Source organism: Stegostoma tigrinum, chromosome 20 (assembly GCF_030684315.1).
Source record: "Stegostoma tigrinum isolate sSteTig4 chromosome 20, sSteTig4.hap1, whole genome shotgun sequence".
In the NCBI taxonomy this organism is placed as follows: domain Eukaryota; kingdom Metazoa; phylum Chordata; class Chondrichthyes; order Orectolobiformes; family Stegostomatidae; genus Stegostoma; species Stegostoma tigrinum.
Window position 1 is genome coordinate 7051085 of NC_081373.1, and position 21695 is coordinate 7072779.

The 21695-nt window shown below is 48.5% G+C and overlaps 1 protein-coding gene across 1 annotated transcript in view; it reads right to left on the minus strand.

Moving 5' to 3' along the window:
- slf2 (SMC5-SMC6 complex localization factor 2) overlaps window positions 1-1645 on the minus strand; it is a 123830-nt gene extending 122185 nt beyond the window's left edge. The window contains exon 1 of the mRNA XM_059652957.1: window positions 1449-1645. Coding sequence (XP_059508940.1) covers window positions 1449-1483 — 35 coding nt within the window. The 5' untranslated portion in view covers window positions 1484-1645. The remainder of the gene's footprint in view (window positions 1-1448) is intronic.
- Window positions 1646-21695: the final 20050 nt, after the last annotated feature.

Consider the following 21695-nt stretch of genomic DNA (forward strand, 5'->3'; position numbering starts at 1 on the left):
GGAGAGAGAGGCCGGGGGGGGGGGGGGAGGGGGGGGGGGGGGGAGAGCGGGGGGGGGGGGGAGGAGAGAGCCGGGGGGGGGGAGAGAGAGAGCCGGGGGGGGGGAGGGGGGGGGAGAGAGAGCCGGGGGGGGAGAGAGCCGGGGGGAAGAGAGCCGGGGGGGGGAGCGGGGGGAGAGAGAGCGGGGGGGGGGAGAGAGAGCCGGGGGGGGGGGAGAGAGAGCCGGGGGGGGGGGGGAGGAGAGAGAGAGCCGGGGGGGGGGGGGGGAGAGAGCCGGGGGGGGGGGGGGGGGCGGGGGGAGAGAGAGCCGGGGGGGGGGGAGGGGGGGAGGGGGGGGGGGAGAGAGCCGGGGGGGGGGGGGGGGGGGGGGGGAGAGAGCCAGGGGGGGGGGAGAGGCCGGGGGGGGGGAGAGCCCGGGGGGGGGGGGGGGGGGGAGAGCCGGGGGGGAGGGGGGGGGCGGGGGGAGAGCCGGGGGGGGGAGAGGAGAGTGTGGGGGGGGGGAGAGGCGGGGGAGAGAGGTGGGGGGGAGGGGGAGAGAGGTGGGGGGGGGGGGGAGAGGGGGGGGAGAGAGAGACGGGGGGGAGAGGAGAGTGTGGGGGGAGGAGAGAGTGTGGGGTGGGGGAGAGGGGGGGGGAGAGAGGTGGGGTGGGGGGAGGTGGGGGGGGGAGAGGGGGGGGAGGAGAGAGAGGGGGGGGGAGAGGAGAGTGTGGGGGGGGGGAAGAGGAGAGTGTGGGGGGGGGAGAGGAGAGTGTGGGGGGGGGAGAGGAGAGTGTGGGGGGGGAGAGGAGGTGTGGGGGGGGGAGAGGAGAGTGTGGGGGGGGGGAGAGGAGAGTGTGGGGGGGGGGGGGGGAGAGGGGGGAAGAGTGTGTGGGGGGGGGGAGGAGAGTGTGTGGGGGGGGGGAAGAGTGTGGGGGGGGGGGGAAGAGTGTGGGGGGGGGAAGAGTGTGGGGGGGGGGAAGAGTGTGGGGGGGGGAGAGTGGGGGGGGAGGGAGAGTGGGGGGGGGGGAGAGAGTGGGGGGGGGGGAAGAGAGTGGGGAGGGGGGGGAAGGGAGTGGGGGGGGGGAGAAGAGAGTGGGGGGGGGGAAGGAGAGTGGGGGGGGGGAAGAGAGAGGGGGGGGGGGGGGAAGAGAGGTGGGGGGGGGAGAGGAGGGGGGGGGGAAGAGAGTGGGGGGGGGGGAGAGAGGGGGAGGGGGAGAGGGGGGAGAGAGTGGGGGGGGGGGGAGAGAGTGGGGGGGGGGAGAGAGTGGGGGGAGAGGGGGGGGAGAGAGTGGGGGGGGGGGGGGGAAGAGAGTGGGGGGGGGGGGGAAGAGAGAGAGGAAGTCACATGACTGACAGCTCCACCTCAGGGCGAGGCTCCATCCCTGGGCCCAGCCGCAGCACCTCCCCACCCCCCATACCGACCCCGAGCGGTCTGGGCGCTGATAGCCGGCTGCCGCCGCCGTCCTTACCCCTCTGCCGGGAGTCAGAGCTCTGCGATGCCTCATACCGTCACCTCGGGCCGCTCCGTGGAGCAATGGCCGTGCTCTCTCCGTGCCATACTGTCCTCAGCACCAGCTCCCACCGCCTGACCGTACTACATCAAACAGCTCCCCCCCCCCCCCGCGTCGGCACTCGGCTGGGAGCCACACAGAGAGATATCCGCGGCCTGTCCCCGGATCCAGCGGCACCGCAGCCTCAGGCTGAGAGGAGGAGGATTCTGCCCGCCACACCAGCCGGCCGCAGGGCCCCGTGGGAATTGTCGTCCCCACCGCTCGCGGTGGCCATTTTGGACCAGGCTGAGATGGAAGTGACTGGACTACATATCCCACAATGCCGCGGGGAGGGGTGGATCCACCGCCTTTTTCAGGGGAACAAGAGCAGGGTACAAACTCTGCAAACTTCACTGAGCAGACTCAACTCTTAAACCTGTACTTTACCTTCAATTTACTCTGCAAAAGCATAAATGCAGCGATTTCATCACTAGGGATCTTCTTTGTACTATCCCACCCCTCCTTCAACGCTACTTTCTATTAATAAAAGGTTTTCTAAGAGTTTTACTTGTGATCAATGCCCTCCCGTGCATGAAGGGAGTCTCCTCCTCAACTTCTTCCAACGCCTGAGACATGGTGAACTTCACGTTAAACCACCACCAGTTGTTCTTTGTAATGGCACAGCCATCCCTCTCTGGCCTTAACTTTTCTTATGTTTCACACCAGTTGATTTTGGATTCCAAACTAAGCTCAGCAACAACCCCTTGCCTCTCCTTTCTATTTGGCACCTGAAATCGTTCCACCCTCAACAATTGTAGGTCCCTCACATCTTCTCAAAGCAGCATTTCTTGATCATTGAGAATGCAAACAGAAAAGGCTGGAAATGCTCAGCCTATCCAGCACTGTCAGTGGACAAAGATACAGGATTCAGGATAACTCAGATTTGCCGTATTCTGTATCACTGGCACTGATTCTGCTTTTGTCAATGACACCTCCTGTGCAGATAATAAAATGTGATGCTGGATGAACACAGCAGGCCCAGCAGCATCTCAGGAACACAAAAGCTGACGTTTCGGGCCTAACCCTTCATCAGAGAGCAGGATGAGGTTAGTATGTAGGAGATGGAGGTGCGGCTTGGGGTGGGAGGAAGGGATGGGTGAGAGGAAGAACAGGTTAGGGAGGCAAAGACAGCTGGACTGGTTTTCGGATGCAGTGGGGGAAGGGGAAGAGCTGGGCTGGTTGTGTGGTGCAGTGGGGGGAGGGGATGAAATGGGCTGGTTTTGGGATGCAGTAGGGGAAGGGGAGATTTTGAAGCTGGTGAAGTCCACATTGGTGCCATTGGCCTGCAGGGTTCCCAGGCGGAATATGAGTTGCTGTTCCTGCAATCTTTGGGTGGCATCATTGTGGCACTGCAGGAGGCCCATGATTGACATGTCGTCTGAGGAACGGGAGGGGGAGTTGAAATGGTTCGCGACTGGGAGGTGCAGTTGTTTATTGCGAACCGAGCGGAGGTGTTCTGCAAAGCGGTCCCCAAGCCTCTGCTTGGTTTCCCCAATGTAGAGGAAGCCACACCGGGTACAATGGATACAGTATACCACATTGGCAGATGTGCAGGTGAACCTCTGCTTAATATGGAAAGTCATCTTAGGGCCTGGGATAGGGGTGAGGGAGGAGGTGTGGGGGCAAGTGTAGCATTTCCTGCGATTGCAGGGGAAGGTGCCGGGTGTAGTGGGGTTGGAGGGCAGTGTGGAGCGAACAAGGGAGTCACGGAGAGAGTGGTCTCTCCGGAAAGCAGACAAGTGTGGGGATGGAAAAATGTCTTGGGTGGTGGGGTCGGATTGTAGATGGCGGAAGTGTCGGAGGATCATGCGTTGTATCCGGAGGTTGGTGGCGTGGTGTGTGAGAACGAGGGGGATCCTCTTTGGGCGGTTGTGGCGGGGGCAGGGTGTAAGGGATGTGTTGCGGGAGACGCAGTCAAGGGTGTTCTCGACCACTGTAGGGGGAAAGTTGCGGTCCTTGAAGAGCTTGGACATCTGGGATGTGCGGGAGTGGAATGCCCCATCGTGGGAGCAGATGCGGCGGAGGCAGAGGAATTGGGAATAGGGGATGGAATTTTGATGGTTTGCATCCCAAAACCAACCCAGTTCGTCCCCTCCCCCCACTGCACCACACAACCAGCCCAGCTCTTCCCCTCCACCCACTGCATCCCAAAACCAGTCCAACCTGTCTCTGCCTCCCTAACCTGTTCTTCCTCTCACCCATCCCTTCCTCCCACCCCAAGCCGCACCTCCATCTACCTACTAACCTCATCCCACCTCCTTGACCTGTCCGTCTTCCCTGGACTGACCTATCCCCTCCCTACCTCCCCACCTATACTCTCCTCTCCACCTATCTTCTTTACTCTCCATCTTCGGTCCACCTCCCCCTCTCTCCCTATTTATTCCAGAACCCTCACCCCATCCCCCTCTCTGAAGAAGGGTCTAGGCCCTAAACGTCAGCTTTTGTGCTCCTGAGATGCTGCTTGGCCTGCTGTGTTCATCCAGCCTCACATTTTATGATCCCTGGAATGGTAGGTTTAACGTATGCTGAATGGCTAAGGATCCTGGGATTGTACTCATTAGAGTTTAGAAGGTTGAGGGGAGATCTAATAGAAACTTACAAGATAATGTACGGTTTAGAAGGTTAATGAAGGTTTAGAAGGGGTGGACGCTAGGAAGTTGTTTCTGTTAGGCGGGGAGACCAGGACCCGTGGGCACACCCTTAAAATTAGAGGGGGTAAATTTAAAACTGAAATGAGACGACATTTCTTCAGCCAGAGAGTGGTGGGCTTGTGGAATTCATTGCCACGGAGTGCAGCGGAGGTTGGGACATTGGATGCTTTCAGTGCAGAGATCGACAAATTCTTGATCTCAGAAGGAATCAAGGGCTACGGGGAGAGTGCAGGGAAGTGGAGTTGAAATGCCCATCAGCCATGATTTAAATGGTGGAGTGGACTTGATGGGCCAATCGGCCTTACTTCCACTCCTATGTCTTATGGTCTTATATGTCTTGTGTTTAACAGATAGTGTCAAGTGAATCTGTCTGATGTCTCAAACATTCCTAATATTTATTAGTTTCTTGGTTGAATGTGTACAAAGTTGTGCATCCAAATTTGCAAATTTGGACTAATTTAGGAGGGAAAGTAAGCAATGCAGGTGGATATAGCAAATTTCAAATGAAAATAGACTGATTAAGTGAATGGGCAAAAGTATGCCTACTGGCACACAACGTGGACAGGCACAAGATCATCTTCTTCATATCTGAGCTAACCAATTCAGAATATTTTCCAAGTGTTGCAAACACATGTACCACAGAGAAGCAAAGTGATTTGTGAGTCAAGTACATAAACCGCTTAGGGGCCAGGAAACATGAACAAAAAGCCATAAGAAAGGGAAATAGGATGGTGACCACTATCTGAAAGAAGGCTTCAAAACAAGAGAAGGAAGTTAATCTGCAGTTGTACAGAGATGTATTGCAAGATACATTGCATTCTGTTCAGAGCATGGCACTTGAGGAAGGAAATATTGGCTTATGTGCGGGTGGAGAGATGATTCACTTAACTAAGCAAGAACTTTGATCAGGGGCCAGCAGCCTACACAACAAGGAGAGCCTTTTTTTAAACTAGTCAAAATACCTTATGAGTCACAATGTTGTTCATTGTACAGCACAACAATGAAAAACAAGACAGAGAACGCACATCAGTAACATTCTAAAGGTCTTAACCAGTCTCCCACTCGTCCAATGATAATAAAAGTTTTTAAAATGAAAATAATCTCCGTAATTGCCACCAAAACAGACTCAATCAATCAAAAAGAAGATAAGGTTGCCCAGTTTCTGTTGAATAAACTCATCCACAGTCATCTGGTTAATCGACACATCAAGTTGAAATACTCAGAGAGATCTAAATTCCTCTTTGTGCTCTGTGAAATCATTTGAGGTTACAAGTAACACACCCCAACTCCAACACAGCGTGTGCTCTAAGGTGGACTCTGCGGGGAGAGGTCGAGAGTCTGAGCGAGAAGCAGGCCCTGCTCATGAAGGAAAGCAGCTCTCACAGCCACTCAACACTAGCAACTAACTCCACTCGATGTCCAGAGGCAACCGAAGGCATCCAGAGACACAAGGTACTCACCGGGGCAACGCCAGCAACATCCACCACCGTCCAAGACAACAAGCTCCTTGCAAGGACCACCAGAAAAGAAAGAAAAGTCAAGGTACTCACCGGTCTGCTTCTACCTGTCTAACTGCATCAGCGGACACCATCAGCTAGACTGACTATTACTGATACCTGTGGCCCTTTGTGGACTCCCAGCTACGGCAAGCGACTACAGACAAGAGCCAGTCAACATCGTTTTTTCACACCAACTGTATTTGTATGTTTTTTTTCTTTAATATCACTGTTTATTTTTCTATTCCCCCAGTACGGTCTACTCCAGATATAAATGCCTATTTGTAGCTTCAATTTACCAAAATAAATCCCGATACATTTGCAAAAATGCTTTATATTAAATATTGCTGGAAGGATTTAAGGTTTGAAGAATAGTGAATAAACGTATTTATTTCAAGTTTTGTAGACATTCCTAAAGTGGTTTATTTAGCAGGTCATTGAAAGTTCACTGTTGACATTGAAGTCTATTTTCAATAATGGCTTCCTAAATGAGTTTTTTGCTTCCGTCTTTACGAAAGAAACCAACTTTGTAGTGAATGAAACCTTTGAAGAGCAGGTGTGCATGCTGGAATGGATAGAGATAGACGAAGCTGATGTGCTGAAAATTTTGTCAAACATTAAGATTGACAAGTCGCCAGGCCCGGATCAGATTTGTCCTCGGCTGCTTTGGGAAGCGAGAAATGCAATTGCTTCGCCACTTGCGAAGATCTTTGCATCCTCGCTCTCCACTGGAGTCGTACCTGAGGACTGGAGAGAGGCAAATGTAATTCCTCTCTTCAAGAAAGGAAATAGGGAAATCCCCGGCAATTATAGACCGGTAAGTCTCATGTCTGTCGTCTGCAAGGTGTTAGAAAGGATTCTGAGGAATAAGATTTATGACCATCTGGAAGAGCATGGCTTGATCAAATACAGTCAACACGGCTTTGTGAGGGGTAGGTCATGCCTTACAAACCTTATCGAGTTTTTTGAGGATGTGACTAGAAAAGTTGATGAGGGTCGAGCTGTGGATGTGGTGTATATGGACTTCAGTAAGGCATTTGATAAGGTTCCCCATGGTAGGCTCATTCAGAAGGTCAGGAGGAATGGGATACAGGGGAACGTAGCTGCCTGGATACAGAATTGGCTGGCCAACAGAAGACAGCGAGTGGTAGTAGAAGGAAAATATTCTGCCTGGAAGTCAGTGGTGAGTGGGGTTCCACAGGGCTCTGTCCTTGGGCCTCTACTGTTTGTAATTTTTATTAATGACTTGGACGAGGGAATTGAAGGATGGGTCAGCAAGTTTGCAGACGACACAAAGGTCGGAGGTGTCGTTGACAGTGTAGAGGGCTGTTGTAGGCTGCAGCGGGACATTGACAGGATGCAGAGATGGGCTGAGAGGTGGCAGATGGAGTTCAACCTGGATAAATGCGAGGTGATGCATTTTGGAAGGTCGAATTTGAAAGCTGAGTACAGGATTAAGGATAGGATTCTTTGCAGCGTGGAGGAACAGAGGGATCTTGGTGTGCAGATACATAGATCCCTTAAAATGGCCACCCAAGTGGACAGGGTTGTTAAGAAAGCATATGGTGTTTTGGCTTTCATTAACAGGGGGATTGAGTTTAAGAGTCGTGAGATGTTGTTGCAGCTCTATAAAACTTTGGTTAGACCGCACTTGGAATACTGCGTCCAGTTCTGGGCGCCCTATTATAGGAAAGATGTGGATGCTTTGGAGAGGGTTCAGAGGAGGTTTACCAGGATGCTGCCTGGACTGGAGGGCTTATCTTATGAAGAGAGGTTGACTGAGCTCGGTCTCTTTTCATTGGAGAAAAGGAGGAGGAGAGGGGACCTAATTGAGGTATACAAGATAATGAGAGGCATAGATAGAGTTGATAGCCAGAGACTATTTCCCAGGGCAGAAATGGCTAGCACGAGGGGTCATAGTTTTAAGCTGGTTGGTGGAAAGTATAGAGGGGATGTCAGAGGCAGGTTCTTTACGCAGAGAGTTGTGAGAGCATGGAATGCGTTGCCAGCAGCAGTTGTGGAAGCAAGGTCATTGGGGTCATTTAAGAGACTGCTGGACATGTATATGGTCTCAGAAATTTGAGGGTGCATACATGAGGATCAATGGTCAGCACAACATTGTGGGCTGAAGGGCCTGTTCTGTGCTGTACTGTTCTATGTTCTATGTTCTATGTTCTAAACCATGTAGCTGGTGATAACCAGTTACTTTGCTGTAGAGAGATAAAAGAAACTGCAGATGCCAGTGAATCCAAGATAACAAAGTGTAGAGCTTGATGAATACAGAAGGCCAAGCAGCACACCTTAGGAGCAGAAAAACTGACGTTTTGGGCCTGGACCCTTCATCAGAAAGCTAGACCCAGCTTGGGCAAGGCAGCACGGTGGCTCAGTGGTTTGCACAGCTGCCTCACAGCACCAGGAATCTGGGTTCAATTCTATCCTTAGGCACCTGGCTGTGTGGACTTTGCATCTCCTCCCATGGGTATGCTCTGGTTTTCTCCCACTGTCCAAAGATATGCAGGTTAGGTGGCTTGGCCATACTAAATTGCCCAGAGTGTTTAGGGATGTGTAGAAGAGGTGTGGTAGAAAATGCAAGATTAGAGGTCTGAGTGGGATATTCTTTGGAGGGGTCAATCTGGGCTGAATGGCCTACTTTTACACAGTAGAGATTCTATGATTTCACTACTGACTGGTTTGGTAGGATTCTTGTTTTACCTAGCTGAATTGGAGAGAAGCCTGTTAAGAACAAGCTGGCCTGCTGAACACTCCCATTCTGAGAAGAAAACACTCTTACATCAGTTTAAGCTGAAACGTTTTTTTCGAAATAATGAATGAAAGAACATCTCAAGATTGCATTTCCTGAGCAAGCTTTGTCTGCAAGATTGCAGGAATTTGACTACATGTGCCTGAACAACAGACTCCAGAACATTCTATACTTCAAACTTTTGTTTTTCAGAATAACCCCTGGTCAATTCTCCTTTTCAGAAAGCCAATCTCTGCACAGAAATCTCTTCTCTACACAGTGTGCTTTGGGCCTATTTAGCCACATAAACATTTATACAGTCAGTAATATACAAGTAGAACCAAATATTACACCTTTACAGAAAAGGTTTTGTTGCTTTGGCAGTAAATATGTTTATTAAGAAACTGGGTCAGTAAACTTTTTTTATTTAAATACCTGATATGGGTAAGGTATTTATTGCTGACTTTGGTAGCCAGAGAAAACATTTTTAGTTTGTGTTGCGATTCGTGGAGTCATGAGATTGGAGTGATGAGCGTTCTTCCAGCCTCATTCATATTCCGTTCGTGTGGGTTTGTTCAGGATGACAAGTGACCACACTGTTTAATTGGAATTAGGGTGCTGATAATTGGAAAAGGTGTTATGAAACACACAATGTAACAAAGTGTGGAGCTGGATGAACACAGCAGGCCAAGCAGCATCTCAGGAGCACAAAAGCTGACGTTTTGGGAAATACTCAATGTTTGTTATACATTATTAACTCAATAGCTTACATATTGCTGAGACTTTTCTAGAGTTGGAAGCTTTATTCCTCTGTTATTTGCAAAATACAACCAGGTTTGGCTAATGGAATTGGCTTGGGAGTCACGGTTAGAGTTAAAATTATGGGGTTAGAAACAGTGGCATAATTGAGATAACAGCACAACATTTGAAGTTAGAAGAACAAACACAAACCCAAGTCGCTAATCAATTGACTTGGTAAAAGTTGAATTGCAGCTGAAAATATGAAACAGAAAGGAAGAGAAAAAGGCAAGAAAGAATTGTTATTTTTCTTAAAAATTACCTCAACAGAAGTGGTTCAGAGGGAAGAAAAAAAGAGGAAAGACCATTTCAGATGAAAGAGGAGAGAAAGGGAATACTAGTTTAGCCTGGAATTTTAAAGGAGGGGTCTCTGATCCTAAGGATTATTCTGATTAAAAATCTGAGTGTCATTCAAGACCTAGTGGGGAGCTATTTTGATTCATGCAAGCACTCCCAAAATTTGAAAAAGATGCTGAGGTATTTTTCATTTAAAACAAATAAAGTGGTGTAAAAGAAATTGGACATTGCTCATGCTATACAGGCTGATAGAAAGAGATCGTGAAGTTTACACCTTGCTTTCTGAGAAGGCTTTTATAGATTATGGTGATAAGATCGGGGTGGCAAAGTGGCTCTGTGGTTCAATTAGCATGGCTGCCTCATATTCTATTCCAGCCTCGGTGACTGTGTGCAGTTTGCACATTCTCCCCGAGTCTGCATTGGTTTCCTCCGGGTGCTCCAGTTTCCTCCCACAGTCCAAAGTTGTCAGGTTAGGTGGATTAGCCATGCTAAATTGTCCATAGTGTCAGGAATGTGCAGGCTAGGTGGGTTAGCCATGGGAAATGCAAAGGGGTTCTAGGGATAGGGTAGGGTGTGAGTGTGGTTCAGCTGCTCTTTGGGCAGTCTGGTGTGGACTCAATGGGCTAAGTGACCTGCATCCATACAGTAGGAATTCTACGATCCTATGAAAGGCCATTCTCAGTGCATACAAGTTGGTCCTTGAGGCTTACAGGCAGTAATTTCAAAATATCCAGAAACCATCTGCCGAGACCTGCGTAGGATTTGAGGTAAATCAAAGGAAAGCCTTTGATCATTGGATGTGGACATTTGATCATTGGATATGGATGCTAAAGGTAACTAAAAGTAGAGGCTGTGCATGAGACCCTCAGTGAAGAATTAACAAATTCCCTCCCTACCTTAACGAGAACTTGCATTGAAATCCAGAATGTTGCCACCACAAAATAAACAGCAGAAATAGATGATGATGACAAGCTAGTCCATATCTCTGATGCTGCTTGGCTTGCTGTGTTCATCCAGCTCTACACCTTATTGCCCCATAAAATCCAACCGTGGTTTCTGAGACCCCAGTCTATCTGAGCAGGATAGAAGGTGAGAAGGCGAGGGGCCAAGGAGAGCTGCAGCTGGCCCAGGGTCATCAAATCAGCTCCAGAAAGGAGGTGCTGAGGGGAACAGCGACATCCATTTGAATTGTCACAAGGTGGGACATCTTTCCATAGATTGCTAAAATCCAAGGCTGTGGCAGTTCAGCGCAGAGAAAGGCAATCCGACTGCAGTTGAGACAAAATATAAACACTGCCGATGGAGCAAGCTATTAAAAACAAGGCACCTGAGAGTTATAGGTGATTTGAAAGGAAAAACCATCCATCATTTCTCAAGTGAGGTAAATAAACCTATTCTTAGAAATCATAAGCATCACTCGAGTTTTTGCTGATGAAAGTCATGGCTTTTCCACCAGAGAGTCTTCTGAATGGCAAAGTTTTAGTTAATAGTAGTTGAGGGGATATTCTGGTGCACCTAGAATGTGACGTCATATCTGAGGGGATAGCTGTAGTGGTTCTCCATGGTTTACTCATAGACAGAGCTGAAGGAAATAGTTTTGCAGGAGCAAAAGCCATATCTTTGTCAGTGGCTAATAGGAAGGCCAAGTGAATCAAAGAAACAGAGCAGTTACTCCATAAGGTTCCAGAGATAATCCTTTCATTTGTCATGACCCAAGCATGGCTAAACAAAGCCCAACATCTGAAATCAAATTTGTACCATGGACAGATATTTGGCTATCTGAAAATTTCTTTGGGCTCCTGGATAACTCGGATGAAGTGTTCAATAAACCTTCTCTGATGAAGGCTCAGTAAACCTTTCCAAGGTTAAATAAAGTAACCCCATTCAAACTAAAGTTGAAGGTGAGAGTTCTGGAATTCTATGATATGAAAAATTGGACCCTAATGATAAAGTCAAGACTTCCTCACAGACCTTTCAGCGTGTTGTGTTCAATTTTGGTTTCCCTGCAGTAGGAAGGATACTGTGAAACTTGAAAGGGTTCAGAAAAGATTTACAAGGATGTCTGCAGGGTTGGAGGGCATGAACTGTAGGGAGAGGCTGAATTGGCTGGTGCCATTTGCCCTGGATGGTGTTAGCAGCCAAATAACAAGAAATGTGATGGTTAGCCCACAAAATTCCTTGGGTAGCTCATGTATGAATGCAGAAGAAACCGACATGTAAAAACAAATATTTTTACTGGCCAGGTCTTCACAAGGATGTGGTGGAGTTTTAAAAAAATGTAGATGTACCAGGTTTTGGGGAAACCACAATAACCTTCAATTCTCAGACCAGGTTTTGAGGAAGCATTCAGACAGACACACGAAGAGGCAGGGAATTGAGGGTACACTAGGTCCAGACAGATGGGAAAGTTCAGAACAGTATCATGGTCAGCACAGGCATGGTGGGCCAAAAGGATGGCTGCACTGTTGTGATCTCTGTTGTGTTCTATGTAAGGCCAGGAATGAGTTCTTAGTGAGCCATTTTCATCTTTGGAGCCATAGGCCATCGATTCTTGGGTTAAAGGATTAAATTGTGAGGGAAGATATCACAAAATTGGCGTCTGTTCCTTGAGTATAGAATATTGAGTAGTGTTTAGATCAAGATGTTTAAAATATGAATAGGATTCCAAAAGGGTAGATCCAGTTAAACTACATGTAACTCCAGCAATGTGTGGTTTACTCTTAATTATCTTCTGGAAAAATTAGGAATAGGCAATAAAAGCTGTCTAGCCAGCAGCACCAACATTCCATGAGTGAATTTACAATGTCTACCTAACCCTACCTTAAACGTATTAATGAGTCTGCATCTACTTCTGTCTGGGGAAGAGATTTCCAAAGACGCACAACCCCTTGGGAGAAACTACATTCTTCTCATCTCCTTTATCAATGAAAAATGCCTTATTTCAAACCTATATCACCCAGATATAAACTGAAAGTGCCAATAAAAAATGGGAATCATATCTGGAAGCAATGAGATTAGAGATACGTCTGGCAATTGGAAAGATCAAGAGGAATGGGGAACTATTACAGAAGAATGAATTTGCCTGGGGTATGGTCCACAGGTTATAGAGACATAGAGATACACAGAATGGAAACAGACCCTTCAGTCGACCATGTCGACCTGATATCCTATATGAATCTAGTCCCATTTGTTAGCATTTGACCCAATTCCCTCTAAACCCTTCTTATTCATATATACATCCAGATGCCTTTTAAATGTTGTAACTGTACCAGCCTCCACCACTTCCTCTGGCAGCTCATTCCATTTACACACCATCATCTGCATGAAAAAGTTGCCCCTTAGGCCCCTTTCCACTCTCACCTTAAACATATGCTCTCTGGTTTTGGACTCCCCTGCTCTGTGAAAGAAAGACCTTGGCTGTTCACCTTGTCTATGCCCCTCATGATTTTATAAACCTCTATAAACCTCTGTCTCCCACCCTCCAGGGAAAATATCGCCAGCCCAGGGCCCTAGAGATGTCAGACAGGCAGTGGGGCAGCAGGAGGTGAGTTTGCTATCCGCAGAATTCCCAGCTTCCAACTTACCTTTGTAGCCATAGTATTGATATGGCTAGTTCAGTCCAGTTTCTGATCCATGGTAACACCCAAGGTGTTGATCGTGTTGGATTCAGCAATGATACTACTGTTGAACATCAAGGAGCAATGGTAAAATTTTGTCTACTTGGAGATGGTCATTACCTGACACTTATGTGGCACAAATGTTACTTGCCACTTACCTGCTCAAACTTGAATGTCGCCCAGGTCTTGCTGCATTTAAATACGTTGCTTCAGTAGCTGTGAATGGTGCTGCATATTGTCCAATCATCACGTACATGAACAGATTTTACTGTCTGTTAGGTCAGAAGTATAGATCTTAACAGTCTCTTCATCTCCATAGCGTGGGGTAACTGAGGGCAGCTTCAGAATTCTTTCAGCTGCCCTTGACACAGACCTTGAATCAGCTACCTGATCAGACACATTATTCACACATTAAATCAACACAGAAGCCCTTCAACTAATGGCATGTACACACGGGGGTTACAAAACGATGCAATACATGTTTGAGGTTAAATGCCAGCTTGCATTTTACAAAAACAAAGTTGCTGGAAAAGCTGAGCAGGTCTGGCAGCATCTGTGGGGGAGAAAACAGAGTTAACGTTTCGGGTCCGATGACCCTTCCTCAGAACATTGCATTTTACCATGCTGGTTTTATAAGCTTTTCCATTACTGGTATAAATTTAGATGTAAGTCAAAATGCCAAATGCAATAATAAAATTCTCAAAATTATGCACAACAGGAGGATTGCAAGGGGAATATGGTAATGCTGATCAAGCAGTGGAAATTGTACAGGTTACAAAAAACTACAGATTCAAAATGAATGTTTCATCTGCAGGCTTTCAAGAGCACTGAGCTGGATAGTGGATGCTCATCCATAGTGTCTGGAGTGGATTAATTAATAATGTTACCCAGAATTTTCAAATAATAATCACAAAGGTAAGATTAAAGAAATTGAAAATTCTACCTGCGAGATAATGGGAACTGCAGATGCTGGAGAATCCAAGACAATAAAGTGTGAAGCTGGATGAACACAGCAGGCCAAGCAAGTGTGCTCCTGAGATGCTGCTTGGCCTGCTGTGTTCATCCAGCTTCACACTTTGTTATCGAGAATTCTACCTGCTTCAGGTTTAAGGATGAAAGCTTGCTAAAATAATTAGAAAGAATAGTGATTTTTCATAAAATAGCTGGGGTAAACCACTTTATGAGCACAGATGTGAACAGGTCATCTATAAAAAGGGCTCAAATGCAAATGAACATTTGAACACAACAAGGCAATTGTTGCTGGGAGGGCAGTGGACTTATAATTTACACAAGTGACACAGACCTAACTTGTTTAAACTAAATATTAAGCAAGTGTCATTGACATCCGGAGAGAGGATTATCTACAAACTACAGTGTCAGCTTGTTCATCAACGCCCTCTCAAGTTAAAAGACCCACTGTAGGAAATGGAGTATAGGAAGCTGAGTACACTAAACTTATCAAACAACTCAACTATGTGTATTGGAGGACACCATCACCGCCCGCAGTATAAAGTATAATGGTGGGCAAGGTAATGGAGAAATCGATAAGGACTGGACTGGGGACAAAGGCTGAATCGCTAACTTAAAAGTAGAAGGGTGATTGGAGGAGGGAATTTGCCAAGAATGAATTTCTGATATGTGTGAAAATTTGAACACTGTGGTAATATACACAGCAGCAGAAAGTCCCTTTAGTAATGGAGTGTGTGAAGGAAACAGTGTGCTAATGGTTAAGATGCTTCACATAATCTCAGTGCAAATGAGCATCTGCCCAGGTATGCACTGTTCGTGAAAAAGGTTCACTGCAAACGGTTGCAGACTTTAAACTGCACCCATTGGTTTTTGGGAATGACTGATCATCCCCCAGTTTGAGGTGGGCTACAAACAGGACTACTGCTTCTGATCTCCATGCTGCTGACTTGTACGGAGTAAAGAATCAAGATATTGATATATCTCAAGAATCATTAGGACAAAAGGAATAGAAAGGTCCAAAAAAGGTTATAAAAAGCAACCGACAAACAGTAATCATACAGCAAGGGAACAGGATGGTTTGTGTGCATTCACCAAGGTGAACGGGTCCTGATTACACACTTACTCAACCTGAACAAACTATAGGAAGTAATGAGATACTATACATTTTATGTAGACATATATTGAATGATTCTTGTAACTGATGGACTATCTCAGATCATTGACCTGGGTACCAGAAACAAAAATGGCCAACACAGACCCCGTCACAACTGCAAAGTTTTCCTTATCAACATCTGGAGACCTGTGCCAAAATTGGGACATCTATCTCACAGACTAGGCAAGCAACAGCCTGCAATGGTCACGCTCTCAGGATCATAACTTACAGACAATGTCCTAGCCACCATTCTCAATATGCCTGGGTTTGACCTATCCCGCTGCAGGACAGACCTGGCACAGGAAGGAGTTTTATCCTGGAAATCTCATGGCATCAAGTCAAACAGGACTAGGAAACCTCTCGTTGATGGATACCCACAGCTGTCCCTTTGCAAATGTATCAATCCTCCTCCATGATGAACAGCACTTGGAGGCAGCAAGACACTCAACAGAAGTTCACCAAGACTCTACAGAAAGCACCTTCCAAATCCATTGCCACTTCCATCAAGAAGGACATGGGCAGCAGGTACATGGGAACACCACCCCCTGCCAGTTCCCTCCAAGCCCCTCACTGTCCTGACTTGGAATATATCGTTGTTCTTCACCCTCACTGGGTAAAAACCTTGAATTCCCTCCCTTATAGGGCTACCCACAGACAGACAACTCACCACCACTTTCTCAAGGGCAATGAGGTACAGGCAATAAATGCTGGACCAGCCAACGATGCTCAAGTCCCATGAATGAATAAAATCGCTGATGCGTGGAATTAAAAATTTGTTTTCCAATTCTAATTAAACTACAGCAGTTCCAGACAAGTCTGCCAATTCTAAAAGGTGACAATGAAACACCAGAAATGGGGAGAAGATTCATCTTCTCCCAAATAACAAAACATTACTATAAAGGCGAAAGACAAAAAAAACTACGGATGCTGGAATCCAAGGCAAACAGGAGGTTGGAAGAACACAGCAGGCCAGGCAGCATCTGGTGGAAAGGAGCAGTCAATGTTTCGGGTATTGCCCTTCTTCAGGACTGGATGTGGGGGTAGGGGGAGCTGCAGATAAAGAGGGGGGGGTGATAGCGGAATGGTGTTGATAGGTAGACACTAGTAATAGGTACAATCTTGTTAAGTCACCATTTTACAGGAATAACTTTACCCCTCTGATCATGAAAAGATGTGACCTGCTTCTTCACTGCACTGCATCTGTTTACATGCTTCCATTCTGAAAATTGCTCAGGAATACAGCGCACTGATATCTCAATCCAATCAACTCCAATGAGCTCATAAATTATACCTTCAAATTTAGAGCACTTCAGTGCCAAATTAACCCATTCCCATCTCTTCTCTCTCTCCCCAACTCTAAAACACACCACTTTGCCCTGACGAAAGTGGGAAAAGACATGGTTCCTCACATTTCTGCTTATTGCCAAATCTCTCATGTTGGAAAACACCTGTTTGATAAGGATATTGAAATGTGAGGCTGGATGAACACAGCAGGCCCAGCAGCATCTCAGGAGCACAAAAGCTGATGTTTCGGGCCTAGACCCTTCATCAGAGAGGGGGATGGGGTGAGGGTTCTGTTTGAAAGGATTTGGATAAGTCATAATGTTCCTCACAATCTAGTTGTCCGCTGACATCATTGTCAAGGCTCACATACAAATACTTACTAACTGGTTGAAGTAGGTAATGATATGTCCCAGCTCACAAACCTCATGATCATAAATATCATCACTCCGCCCACAACCTCCACAGCCAGCAACCCCAGAGGAGACAGCCACACTGAGCCCTGCCGCATGTTCACCTTCCCCCAGACCTCCCAATGACTGAGGACAAATGGTCAGTCCGAAGCAAGGGGCTCCCCTTTGTCCCCCTCCACCCACACATCAACGAATACCAGTCACGTTTGGACATAGAGCAGTTTTACCGCCGCCTTCGCCTCCACACTTACTTCTTTAACCGGGAGCCTAACCCTCCCTCCACTGACCCCTTCACCCGCTTCCAACACAAGTCCTCCTCCTGGACACCACCCCCAGGCCTCCTACCCTCCCTCGACCTCTTCATCTCCAACTGCCGCCAAGACGTTAACAGCCTCAACCTCTCCACCCCTCTCACTCACTCCAACCTCTCCCCTGCAGAATGGGCAGCCCTCCGCTCTCTCCGCTCCAACCCAACCTCACCATCAAACCCGCAGACAAGCGTGGCGCAGTGGTAGTATGGCGCACTGACCTCTACATCGCCGAGGCCAAACACCAACTCTCCGACACCTCCTCCCACTACCCCCTCGATCATGACCCCACCCCCAAGCACCAAACCATCATCTCCAACACCATACATGACCTCATCACCTCAGGGGTCCTCCCACCCACAGCCTCCAACCTCATTATTCCCCAACCCCGCACGGCCCGTTTCTATCTCCTCCCCAAAATCCACAAACCTGCCTGCCCTGGTCGACCCATTGTCTCAGCCTGTTCCTGCCCCACCGAACTCATCTCCACCTATCTGGACTACATTTTCTCCCCTTTGGTTCAGGAACTCCCTACCTACGTCCGTGAGACCACCCACGCCCTCCACCTCCTCCAGAACTTCCAATTCCCTGGCCCCCAACACCTCATTTTCACGATGGACATCCAGTCCCTATAAACCTGTATTCCGCATGCAGATGTCCTCAAGCCCCTCCGCTTCTTCCTGTCCCACAGGCCCGACCAGTCCCCCTCCACCAACACCCTCATCCGCCTAGCCGAACTCGTCCTCACCCTCAACAACTTCTCTTTCAATTCCTCCCACTTCCAACGGACAAAGCGGGTGGCCATGGGCACCCGCATGGGCCCATGAAATGCCTGCGTCTTTGTAGGTTACGTGGAACAGTCCCTCTTCCGCACCTACACAGGCCCCAAACCCCACCTCTTCCTCCGTTACATGATGACTGTATCGGCGCCACCTCTTGCTCCCCAGAGGAGCTCGAACAGTTCATCCACTTTACCAACACCTTCCACCCCAACCTTCAGTTCACCTGGGCCATCTCCAGCACATTCCTCACCTTCCTAGACCTCTCAGTCTCCATCTCAGGCAACCAGCTTTTAACTGATGTCCATTTCAAGCCCACTGACTCCCACAGCTACCTAGAATACACCTCCTCCCACCCACCCTCCTGCAAAAATTCCATCCCCTATTCCCAATTCCTCCGCCTCCGTCTCATCTGCTCCCACGATGAGGCATTCCACTCCTGCACATCCCAGATGCTCACGTTCTTCAAGGACCGCAACTTGCCGCCCACAGTGGTTGAGAACGCCCTTGACCGCCTCTCCCGCATTTCCCGCAACACATCCCTCACACCCCGCCCCCGCCACAACCGCCCCCAGAGGATCCCCCTCGTTCTCACACACCACCCCACCAACCTCCAGATACAACGCATCATCCTCCGACACTTCCGCCATCTACATTCCGACCCCACCACCCAAGACATTTCTCCATCCCCACCCTTGTCTGCTTTCCGGAGAGACCACTCTCTCCGTGACTCCCTTGTTCACTCCACACTGCCCTCCAACCCCACAATACGCGGCACCTTCCCCTGCAACCGCAGGAAGTGCTACACTTGCCCCCACACCTCCTCCCTCACCCCTATCCCAGGCCCCAAGATGACTTTCCATATTAAGCAGAGGTTCACCTGCACATCTGCCAATGTGGTATACTGCATCCACTGTACCCGGTGTGGCTTCCTCTACATTGGGGAAACCAAGCGGAGGCTTAGCAGAACACCTCCGCTCGGTTCGCAATAAACAACTGACATGTCCATCATGGGCCTCCTGCAGTGCCACAATGATGCCACCCGAAGGTTGCAGGAATAGCAACTCATATTCTGCTTGGGAACCCTGCAGCCCAATGGAATTAATGTGGACTTCACCAGCTTCAAAATCTCCCCTTCCCCCACCGCATCCCAAAACCAGCCCAGTTCGTCCCCTCCCCACACTGCACCACACAACCAGCCCAGCTCTTCCCCTCCCCACACTGCATCTGAAAACCAGTCCAGCCTGTCTCTGCCTCCCAAACCTGTTCTTCCTCTCACCCATCCCTTCCTCCCACCCCAAGCCGCACCTCCAACTCCTACCTACTAACCTCATCCCACCTCCTTGACCTGTCCGTCTTCCCTGGACTGACCGATCCCCTCCCTACCTCCCCACCTATACTCTCCTCTCCACCTACCTTCTTTTCTCTCCATCTTCGGTATGCCTCCCCCTCTCTCCCTATTTATTCCAGAACCCTCACCCCATCCCCCTCTCTAATGAAGGGCCTAGGCCCGAAACGTCAGCTTTTGTGCTCCTGAGTTTTGCTTGGCCTGCTGTGTTCATCCAGCTTCACACTTTATTATCTTAACCTCATGATCATAGCCCATTTTGCTGCTCCTGCTAAGATCATCTGACTCAACACAGAAAAACAAATCCAGGACATTTGTGGCCTGTTTATATCTTGATTACACTGGCAGATAAGCGAGTCGGGAGAGCTCGGGGATTATGTTCACCTTGTTGCTGATACTTCTGTCTCTGCCCCTTGTGCCTGAAACACTAGATGCTAGCATACCAGTGCAGCAGGGAATCAAGAAGGCGAATGGAATGTTTCCCTTATTTAAAAGGGATTGAATTATATGTGTAGGGAATACTTACTGCAGATATATAAGATGCTGCTGAGACACATCTAGTTCTGAGGAAAGGTCACTCGACACAAAATGTGAGTGGTGAGCCTGTGGAAATCATTACCGCAGGAAATAGTTGATGCCAAAACATTAAAGGTATTCATGAGGTGACTAGATATAGCACTTGGGGTGAATGGGATCAAAGTTTATGGGGAGAAAGCAGGATTAGGCTGTTGAGTTGGACAATCAGCCATGATCGTGAAGAATGGTGGAGCAGGATCGAAGGGCCGAATGGCCTCCTCCTGCTCCTATTTTCTATGTTTCTATGTAACCCTGATTTCTCTCTACAGGTGCTGCCAGACCTGCTGAGCTTTTCCAGCAATTTCTGTTTTTGTTTGAGACCACATCTCGGGTACCGTGAGCAGTTCTGATTCTTTCATTTCAGGAAAGATATCATTTCATTGGAGGCAGCTGAAAGAAGATTTACAAAGATGATCTCTCATATGGAGGGGTTGTCTGATGAGAATTGGGTGAACGGGTTATAACTTTATTCATTGGCGTTTAGAAGAATGAGAGGTGATTTCATCGAAATGTACCGGATTCTTAAGTGGTTTGACAGGGTAAAATGATGAGAGGATGCTTCCCCTCATGAGAGACTAAAGGACCAGATGGAACAAAAACCAAAATTACTGCAAGAGCTCAGCAGACCTGGAGCTTCTATGGAGAAAGAAAGCAAAGTTAACATTTCAGGTCCTATGGCCTTTCTTCAGAACTGACTGTAATGAGAAAAAGGTTAGAAGAATGGCTGCGTGGGGTGGGGGTCGTGGAATGAGGAGGAGTAAACGATAAGGAGAAACGGACCCCAGCAAGACAGGAAACTGCAGAGATAGTCAGAGCTGTCGATGCTGGACTGAGAGATAACACAGTGTGGAGCTGGAGGAACACAGCAGGCCAGGCAGCATCAGAGGAGCAGGAAAGTTGATGTTTTGGGTCAGGACCCTTCTTCAGAAATGCAATTGGGCAGACAAGATCCTCATTAGCAGCTAACCAGGCGGAGGCTTAGGGACTGCTTTGTCGAACACCTACGCTCGGTTCGCAATAAACGACTGCACCTCCCAGTTGCGAACCATTTCAGCTCCCCCTCCCATTCCTCAGACGACATGTCCATCATGGGCCTCCTGCAGTGCCACAATGATGCCACCCGAAGGTTGCAGGAACAGCATCTCATATTCCGCTTGGGAACCCTGCAGCCCAATGGTATCAATGTGGATTTCACCAGCTTCAAAATCTCCCCTCCCCCGACTGCATCCCAAAACCAGCCCAGCTCATCCCCGCCTGCCTAACCTGTTCTTCCTCTCACCTATCCCTTCCTCCCACCTCAAGCCGCACATCCATTTCCTACCTACTAACCTCATCACGCCTCCTTGACCTGTCCGTCCTCCCTGGACTGACCTATCCCCTCCCAACCTCCTCACCCATACTCTCCTCTCCACCTATCTTCTCCTCTATCCACCTTCAATCCGCCTCCCCCTCTCTCCCTATTTATTTCAGAATCCTCTCCCCATCCCCCTTTTCTGATGAAGGGTCTAGACCGGAAACCTCAGCTTTTGTGCTCCTGAGATGCTGCTTGGCCTGCTGTGTTCATCCAGCCCCACACTTTGTTATCTTGGTGACTTTGTTGGTGCGTCTGGCACAGGCATGGCAAGGCACAGGACACCAGGTGATGCCTTTGGCGCTGGTGGCGCGGCGATTTCAGCGCTAGCGCACCACTGTGTTGGGTCCAGCACAGGCCATGGCAACAGTGAAGGTGTTCTGGACATTT